This window comes from Amblyomma maculatum, unplaced genomic scaffold (assembly GCF_055883805.1).
Source record: "Amblyomma maculatum isolate TAMU_Amacu unplaced genomic scaffold, ASM5588380v1 scaffold_13, whole genome shotgun sequence".
NCBI lineage: Eukaryota > Metazoa > Arthropoda > Arachnida > Ixodida > Ixodidae > Amblyomma > Amblyomma maculatum.
This window is the reverse complement of record NW_028146738.1, coordinates 5,003,089-5,012,773: the sequence shown is the minus strand read 5'-3', so window position 1 is coordinate 5,012,773 and position 9,685 is coordinate 5,003,089. Positions and strand designations below refer to the sequence as shown.

The window sequence follows — 9,685 nt, the reverse complement described above, 5'->3', positions numbered from 1 at the left end:
GTGGCTCAGTGGCTAAGGTGTTTGACTACTGGGCTGGGGGACCCACATTTGATTTCAACCATAACAGCCGTGTTTTGATGAATGCATGGCACCCATGTACTGTGCGATGCCGACAACCATAGGTGCTTTTTCGAATCCTAGCATTGCAGCGTCCGTGGGCTACGAACTCAAGTGGTCTGCAGAAGCTGCCAACTTGGGTCTGTCGTTCCACATGGGACGGTTATGTCAGAATCAGCCTGCTAGGACCCTGGCATTCACGTTACCCCTATAGGCCACTAAGGCACGTTCATACGCCTTGGTTAAAGCGGGGCTTTATATACGGGCTGAGGAAGAAAACAAAGAGAAGAAGAACGCTCGGTCACCCGCTGCTAATGCTTTCGCTCAATATTTGGTTCAGCAGCGTTGAATCGTCGTAATTTTTGCTTTCATCTCGCTAGACATCCTGACATGTTAGCCCCGCCAGTGTGGTGCAGGGGTTATGGTGCTCAACTACTGTGCCCAAGGATGCGGGATCAAATCCCAACCTCGGCGGCCACTTTTCGGTGCTCAGACAGGAAATCCACACTCCTAAAAATACTGCAGTACCCACTGTCACTCCTCTAAAAGAAACAAATGATTCCTCCTCCACATCCAAACACTCCCCTAGAACACCAAACGACAATGGGGGAAAGACAAGCTCCAACAAACCTCCACCCACCAAGTGAAGGTGTGCAGAGAAACCAGAAAACAACTTTGTAACAAAGGAAACACTTGAAGCAACAATGAGAGACACGAACAGCAGAATAGACAGAACAGAGAGCATAATCATAGAGATGAAGCAGGCCATGGAAGCCATTTGTAGTGCCTAGCTGACGAGTTCAATAATTTCCGAAAAAAACTTGCGAACGATGTAGAATGCTTAATGGCAGAACAAAATGGACAGCCACAACAGTAAGGACAAACCATATCGCATCAAGAAAAACACTCGAACTCCACCACAATATTACAATGGAACTGCAGAGGCTATAAGAGCAAGAAATCACTCTTACAGCAATATAGCTCAAGAAGAAACCCTACCCATAGCAATAATGCTTCAAGAAACAGGCACAAACTGCATAAATCAGCTAAACTACCGAGCCTACGTCAGCGGCAAAGGCAACAAATCCAGAGTAGCCGTTCTGGTCAAATCAATCAATCAGTGGAGGCGAAAAGCTGGGCGCTCGTGTGCTGTGGGATGTCAGTGCGCATTAAGGAACCCCAGGTGGTTGGTCGAAATTTCCAGAGTCCTCCACTGCGGTGTCTCTCATAGCCTGAGTCGGTTTGGGACGTTAAACCCCACAAACCAAACATCCTGGCATGTTGGTTTTTGTCAGTAGTGAGCGGGCAGAACAGCTTAGTCTTACTCTGTGGCATTGCTCATGGCTCTCGGGGTGGCTGTGCTTGCATACCGGCTTTTTTTTGGAGGCTATGAGGTCAGCTTTTTCTGGCCTTTCATACATTGCAGTCATGTGATGAGGAGTGGGTTGGGGCCTCTTCTGGAAGCTTTCTTTATATGAGCGTCGTGCGCGCTCCAGCGTGTCCTGCAGCAGTGCTTCAACATAGTCTGTGCAAAAAGAAGGAAGCAGTCCTCTCTTAGCATACATCTTAGAGCTGCCTATACTACACCATATCCCTATTAAGTAAGCAAGAGCTTGAAATAGACTTCACTCTTGTACTGTAGTATTTATCCCCAGCAAAAAAACACATTAGCCCCTGGAGAGGAAATACAGTTGAGATTGAATAACACTTCTAAGCAAAAACCATGGTTCATTCAAGGGTAAAATTATCAAAATACCCATTAGAGCTATTGCACCGTCTAACATGAAATGCACAGCTGTGAACATGCATGATATCATGTTCGTTTAAGTGGGCTCGACTGTTGCATTGTGAATCATATTTGCACAAACTAGTGATCAGTTTTCATTGCTGGGCTTACTTACTGTAGCTTGGCTCCTCCTTCACTTGACTCACAGTGAAGTGACCCCTCCTTGCTTTAGAAGTTTTCACTTTCCACCGTTCCTCGCCAGCCCGGGTGGAAGCTTGTTGCCTTGAAACATTTTCGTTAAAATGCAGCACAGCCAGGCGAGTCCTGAAGAATAAAGCAGGCAATGTGACTCTTGTTTTCTCGCTGCTCTTTGTTGCTTATGTACCTTTCTTGCATCCCTTCTTCTGAATAAGCATTTGACTTTGGAGCAAATCGGTTGAGCACGCTGTGGAATGACTCCAGTGAAAATGTCTGTGCATTTGGAGAAATTTGTTTCAAGTCTCGAAGCAGCAGTGGGCTCTCCACGATTTTCTTTAGCTCCAGGAATGCTTGTGATGCTAGAAATGGATTGTTTATATTGGGTTATTAGCCAATACGCTTGAATGCCATGTTATCATTACAGTGGTGGGAATACTGCGCCGATTGTGCCAAACTACCTTTGCAATAAGCCTCCTACGTGCTGCTACAGACTAACAGGTTTTGATTAAATTGCACCAAGGCTGCCCTAAAATACTATGTATTCCAGCTACCTAGGGCTGAGAACGCAAGAAGGCCGAGGCTGCTGCCAAATTTTCACAGGCTACCTACCAGCTAATGTGCACAGGCATAACTGGTTTCACCTGATGTGTGCTGAGAAAGAGACACACAGCTTACTACTGGAGGCCCATCACCAATCCCACCACTGTCATGCGAAAAGAGCTGTATAGATATTCTATATAGGATCTGAAGTGCTACATACTTGGTTTCAGCCATTTTCTGTCCTGAAGTGGCTTATGTAGGCACTGCTTGTAAGGACCATCATGTCCGTGATGCTTGTTGCAAACATGATTTAGCAAGCTTCTCCACATGCTGATTACCACTTCCTCATTCCCCTTGCCCAATCGAGCCACGTAGTAGAGGTGATTGATAACGCACTGAATCCACCTTGCAAGAATCACATGCTTGCGGCTGGCGGCAAGAAGTTTCTTCTTGAGACCTACATTTCATGAGGAAAGAGATGCTTACAAGCTTGTCAAGGAGAGGAGAAAATATGGTTCTTTACCTTTAGCAATATGCCAGACATCGAACCAGTGCTTCATGCCTGGTCTGCTTGTCCTGCAGTACCGCCTGATGGCTGGGTGCCGGTCTATGAAGAAAAAAAAATAAAGAAAAGGGAGAAAAGGAACTGTGAGGCCCATTCAAAATGGTAAGAGCAGAGGTTAACACAGCACTTTTTAATGATAGTACATTAATCTCAGACTATTTGTGTAATCACAGCTATAAATTGGGCCAGTTTGTATCTATCTGCAAGAGTAAGACAAGCTAAATGTTTATTCTGCTGGTTTAATTCTTGCCACTTACAGAGCCAGGAGACTCGTGTTTACTCCCAACTGCAGCTGCCCTGTTTCGGTGGAGGATAAACACAAAGCATCTGGGTTACTTCAGGGCACATTAAATAACCGGGAGTCAAAATTATTCTGAAATCTTTAGTATGGCGCCTTTCATAGCTATAGAGTTAATTTGGTTTATTGGACCCCATAAATCAGACTAAACACTTGATGAAATGATGGTGACATTGACATATATTATTGTAATGAAGACTAACATGTGCAAGAACATTGGATGGTACCTGTAGTCAGTGAAGAAATGCCGATTCCAATGTCTTCCACTGCTGCCAAGCACTTGATCAGGCCTTGTTTCTCCATCGAAACACTGTTTGGCACCTCTGGTGACTGCACAAGTGAACAGTAGTTAGCATATTATAAAAATGGTTAGAAATTATGATTCCAAAACCAGTTCTGTGCCATGTTTGAATTTCTTGTTCAGTGGCCTTGCGCGTGCTCTTCATTATTGGCTGAAGTTTAGGGTGTGGCATCACTTTAGTCATTGAAGCAGGGCAGGAAATTCAAGCATGGAATTGATTTGGGAAAGAATCATTATATTGTTCTGACTCGGGCTTACCTCACCGACTTGAACTTGTGCTGTGTGCAAAATGGCTCCATTCTGCACAGCCAGTACACTGTAAGTCATGTACTTTGCGCTGTAGCCTGGCGAGTCACAGCGACCATCCCCTGCCAGGTCTGTTGTTGTCCCAAGCTCACTAACAAGTTCTGCTTGCCTTTGCTGAAAAAGCTGCAAAGAAGGAGATGTTCAATTTAGAGGCTACAAACTTGCAGTCATGTGGTTGCCTTAGTGCATATTAGGATGAGGGGGGCAGGTTTCAAATGCTGCATTGCTTTTCACTTTTCTCACAGCACATTTACTACAAAATATATATTGCAAAAATTATGCCTTCAGTACTAGAGCATGCAGCTGGTTTATTAAACATGTAGCCAAAGGCAACAGAGATGTGCAATAGCAGGTGCATTGCACTGCAATGCCTCCGCTGTTGCATATATGAAGCATTTTATGTGTTTTATATGTTGCATTGTAGCTTCAAATTGTTGTCATGAAAGGATGCGACCTCTAGTTATGCAGTTATTAACATATACTTTGACTTGAATGTTGTATGAGAGATATTCTTATTGTCAAACCTCATTTATGGCAGGTAGCAAGTATGCCCGTTGGTAGTTGAAGTAGGTCCTCTCTGTGATGCCTTGCACCCCGATGGATTGCAGGAACCGAAGAACCGAAGCTATACCGCAGCCAGAGAACAAGATGCCTGCAGCCAGGAGGACATTTCCGGCTGCCTTTCCTTCAACCAGTGGCTGGCTTTTCCAGAGGAAAGAATGCTGCAGTGAGCATGTCCCCTTCACAGTCACAAGGCTTCCCACTATGCTGAAGTAAAGGGTTCTTGTTTGCCCGCACATTGTGCAGGTCTCAAGAAGCTGCCGCAGGCAACCCTCGAACACAATGAATTTCCGCTCTTTGTAAAGGGGTTCCTCAATCTCTGACTGGGCCGTTTCTTGCTGATAGTCGCTGAAAAAGAAGTGCAGTGACATCAGCGATTAGTGCCATGTGATTGTTAATATTATGAACTAATACGTAGCAGCCGTGGATGTTCATCTCGGAATGTCTTGGCTGTAAAATGTACTAAATAAAGGTGCTGTCAAAGTTTATTGTAGGTATGCAGTTTTTTTTTCGGTCTATCAACAGGGAACAGAAAAATGCCATGGAAAATTAGGTACACTTTATGGCTACGCAACTTATATTTTTTTTCACAACAGAATCAAATATCCTTGTGCATCTTAGTGACTTGTTCAAATATTTGTGCAAAATTAAACGGCAAAGTGCATGTGATGGCTCCATAGTAGCTCTAAAGACAGCACTAATGTACACTAGGCAGACAAAACATGACCATATTATGTAAGGAAAAATTTGCCTTTTGCTAGCTGAAGCAACTGTGAATATCCTAACACCACGTCCGAGATTAGTGGTGTGCAAGGTATGTATGAGGCATGGTCTCTGTAGACTCATCAAGGCAATATTTGTTGACCCATTGTGAGTATTACCACATCCTTAATCATGTCAAGCCATGCATGAGAGTTATGAACGCTATCACTCGAATTGACTGGTCACCGGAAGGGTATATTTGCAGGTTTGAATGAGTGAACATGTGACACATAGGTGACGTAGCATACGTGTCATGTCTATGTATTTCGTCGCGTTTTCTTCTTTTTTTGCCTAATGAACAGTGCTGAAATGACAAATTTTCTTGCCTGCCATAGCCAGCAAATGCACAAAAGTGGCTGAAAGAAGTTCTGTTCTAACATGCGGCCAGTGATAGCAGTAACTACCAGACCACAGGAAAGGGTACCAAGCACTTCCCAATGAAGCTACCGTAGCCCGGTATAGGCCCCTTTCTAATCAAGCTCCCAGCTTTGCATTTTGTTCACTTATTTACATGATTAGTATGGAATGCCATAATTCAGATATATTTAAACTCCCTTTTCTGCTTCTTGGCCCCACCATGAACGTCCCGCACACTACAGGGAAGCAGACTAATGGCTCCTGCCATCCTGCATATATTCTTCACATCCCAACATGCACACTCCTAAGAACAAGGAAGGAGGCTATGACATCGATGCTATGTCACCACTGCGTTATATGCTTGTTTGTGCACAACTTGCAAAACTACATTTCCCATATTGCAGCCAAGCCCTCCATCCCGTGCACTGTGGGGTATTGCAGTCTTGATCCTGTCTTTGAAACACTCCAAGAATGAAGCTAGCAAGGGCTTTAGATGAACTTTGCAACATTATTCGTTGAACTGCATGGTATTTGAAAGTTCAAGTCTGCATCTGATTTGGCTGAAATAATTGTGAACATGCACTACTTGGATCTGCTGCAGTAGATGAAAAGTTAGGTGACATCCATTTCAAAGGAGAAACAGCACGAACAGGGACAAGGAAATTTAAGCACAGACTAAAAATGTAGTATGCTTCTATATCTTCGTTTGACATCTGCTTTTATGCTGTTGAAGAACTAAACTAGGAAATTTTGAATACTTTTATGCTCCTACTAGACACTTACTTGTATGTCATTGAGCTAGCTTGAATAAGTGCAACCGATCTACAGTTGCAGTGTAATGCACTATATCATGACTGTCTGCAGCTGGAGCTTTTGTTTTTAAATATTGAAACTCTGTTGAAGTGGAAATACTAATACCTGAAGAAGCTGGCATCAGATGGCAGCACATAACTCAGGTCCCTGCCTGCAGTTAGCGGCTCGTTGTCGTCTTCGGTGCACACAGAGTCATCTACTTCCATCGGGATGGGTGTTGAGCCACGAGGAGGCTGAAAATGCCCTGGCACAGGTGGTAGCGGATCAAGTACCGTTGCAGTTAGGTGCGTTTTTCTTGCTGTACAGGTTCCCTGGTCGGCCTCTACCCCGACTTCTCTGGTGGCAGGCTTCTCTGTTTGCACCTTGGTGCTGACTAGAGATTTAAGTCCAATAGACACCTGTGTACCTGAAAAAATTTCATATATTTAGAATTATTGGCAAGCACCCCGTCTACGTTTAATGTAATCAATCATATAGCTCTCTTTAATGCATTTTCGCAACACTACAACAGCTTTATCAATAATGACTTACCAACAGAATTGCACTCCCACATTGTCTGTGTTGCCACAGTATGCGTGCGAGTAGTTGAAGGCCCCGCTTGCGATGCTTCCTGCAGACAGATATTCATAATTATAATGATGGTTGAAGATTTGAAATTTTTCATGCTTTCATTTTCAGGTGCTGTATAGAGTGAACTGCCCTTAACAAAATGCAAACATTGTCAACTTGCTACACATACACAAATATTATGAAAGTGGAGAACTGATATGACTAAAAAATTTGCACAGACAAGCTGTATTTTGTGGAGCTTCAAGAGCTCTGAAAAATTTGGAGGCATGTTAGCAGCACAAACAAAAGACACAATGCAGGACAGTAGATTAATACACTGTTCCATGAACCAACCCAACAGCTCATTATTTTTGAACGGCGGGTCTCCCATGTTAATCCAGTTAATATATGTGCTCAGAGCTTCTTTTTTTGGTGCGCCAGTGCACACCAAAGCTTTGCATCATCCACTAAACAAAATTAACTATTTGAACTCCAAAATAATCTCATCTCTACAGGAAGAGCTACATTTTAATTGCTTCCAGGAGGTTCCTCAAGCGATGATCGAGCTTGTGCATGGAAGCAGACATAACATTTGCACTAATTTGCATAGCTTACTTACTCGGGCAATAGAGCCATCACATGCAATATAATGCAAAGCTGTTCAGTACATAGCGAGACTGTAGCGCAAAGCAGACAGGACACACGAGAAGAACGAACAACACGAGCGCTAACTTCCAACAATCTTTATTTCAGACATGCAGCACATTTATACGCCAAAGATAGGAAATCACTTGTGCTGACAGTATCACCGCCGGAGAAAAGAGAGTTCTTTATCGCATAAACTAATAGACGGAGTGCTAACACAAGTCTCTCCGCAAGCATTTATCTTCTCAGCTTCAATTATCATTCGCGTGGTCATGTCAAAATTTCTTGCTAGCACAACTGTTTGTTCCAAGTACGGTTTGCAAGTTTTCGATTCACAAGAAAGAATATGATCAACAAGAGTACTACCCTTCCAATTCTTGACGTTACGTGCGTGTTCCATTAATTGCTGATTTAGGCACCGTCCTGTCTGTCCGATGTAGTGGCCACCGCATGATAAAGGTATCTTGTACACAACACCTTCAATGCAACTGACGTAAGGCTTCAGATGACGAGTCGTGCAAGCTCGTGCTCTGTTACTGTTTGATTTGCCAATCTTGCACAAGGAAGCGAGTTTTTTTGGAGCTGAAAATACGACACTTGTGTTTGCCCTACGTCCAATTCTCTTTAGATTATATGAAATTCTGTGCATATACGGCATAACAACAAAGCGGTTTCTTCCATCGGACAACGGAGGCTGTTGACACTGATTACTATTGAATTTTCTCAGAAGTTTCTCGGCGACAGATACCTGGACATCGGCAGGATACCCAGCATTAGTCAACCTTGTGGATTGCTCTTTAAAACTTTCAGTTATCTTGTGGATACACGACTTTTTCAGAGAGTTCTGGAAACACATGCTGACGATGGCTCTTTTTACAGAGTTTTGAATGTGCGGAATGATACGGCAGTACAGGTTTATTACTGCGAGGCTGGTAGGCCCAGCAAATGCGGTTAGGGTGGAAGGTGAAGATGAGGTCTAAAAACCTGCTTTGCGCTACAGTCTCGCTATGTTCACGCACCAACAAGCCCAAAAAGCCACCCTTTTGTTCAGTACAGTTGAAAATTAAGCATGTACATATGTCAAAAGACTTGCGTCATCCACTGGACAAAAAACTATCTAAAATATTCTCACCTCTACAGGAAGATCTGTGGTATTTGGATTACCTCCTGTAGGTGCCTGGAGCAATGGTTGAACACATAACTGCAAGAAAGCATAAAGACATATAGCAACAGTTGTGCTAGTTTATATAGCTTCTAGCAATTGAGCCATCATATATGTCTGCAACATATTCCAAAGTTATATATGAAGCCTAAATATACACAAATATAAATATAAATATACATATAAAAGTATATATACATTGTTAATAATACCGTGATCACAGTGCTAACCTGTCCAGAGGAAACCTGTGTAGTGCTGAGGCCTTTCGGGCTTCCTGGCGATGGTTTGCCATGCTAGGAAAAGAAAGGAAATTTGTGCGTAATCAACATTGTGTTAATGGCAGTTTTATTATTCTGCACATGAATGAGAATGAAAGGAGTCAACAGTCTGCAAGTGCAAGGTAAACATAGGGGATACCTTTTTTTTTTTTTATCTATATACCGCATGTTATTTTTCCTTCCACTTTGTATTTAATCATCTTTCTCCCTAAAATCGTTACAGGACTAATTCTGATCAATATCAACCACAAAAGTATTAAAAAAAAAACCTACATTTACCTTGGACTCGACTGTTGGCTCCTTTCATTAATTGTATCATAATGAGCTAATTTTCCGCTTCATGAATAAGAAAGACATGCATATACATGTGTTAAAAGGCAAAGATCAAGATTGGACAGCGCACTGTAAAATAAGCATTTCTTTAGGTGGATGAGGGGGGGGGGTGCAGTTGGTCTGTATTGTTACAAGTGTGCTGGTATTTTTTTTTACAAGTCAGGTTTGGTTTATGGGGTTCAACGCCCCAAATTCGACTCAGACGCGGCGCCGCACAGCACTGAGTGACATCGC

The 9,685-nt window shown here is 43.0% G+C and overlaps 2 protein-coding genes across 2 annotated transcripts; both read right to left on the bottom strand.

The window, feature by feature from the left end:
• Nucleotides 1-1,663: 1,663 nt before the first annotated feature.
• On the bottom strand, nucleotides 1,664-4,162 carry LOC146172126 (uncharacterized). Its single transcript, XM_084585977.1, has 7 exons — nucleotides 4,157-4,162; nucleotides 3,944-4,114; nucleotides 3,612-3,714; nucleotides 3,045-3,128; nucleotides 2,742-2,978; nucleotides 2,169-2,340; nucleotides 1,664-2,107 (listed from the first exon to the last, which is right to left on the bottom strand). Exons 1-7 carry the CDS (start codon nucleotides 4,160-4,162, stop codon nucleotides 1,951-1,953), a joined length of 930 nt encoding a protein of 309 aa, XP_084442103.1. The 3' UTR covers nucleotides 1,664-1,950.
• A 338-nt stretch (nucleotides 4,163-4,500) lies between these two features.
• On the bottom strand, nucleotides 4,501-9,210 carry LOC146172125 (uncharacterized). The gene is made up of 5 exons (XM_084585847.1): nucleotides 9,071-9,210; nucleotides 8,811-8,879; nucleotides 7,016-7,094; nucleotides 6,590-6,890; nucleotides 4,501-4,900 (listed from the first exon to the last, which is right to left on the bottom strand). Exons 3-5 carry the CDS (start codon nucleotides 7,035-7,037, stop codon nucleotides 4,510-4,512), a joined length of 714 nt encoding a protein of 237 aa, XP_084441973.1. The 5' UTR covers nucleotides 7,038-7,094; nucleotides 8,811-8,879; nucleotides 9,071-9,210; the 3' UTR covers nucleotides 4,501-4,509.
• Between the last annotated feature and the right edge of the window lie 475 nt (nucleotides 9,211-9,685).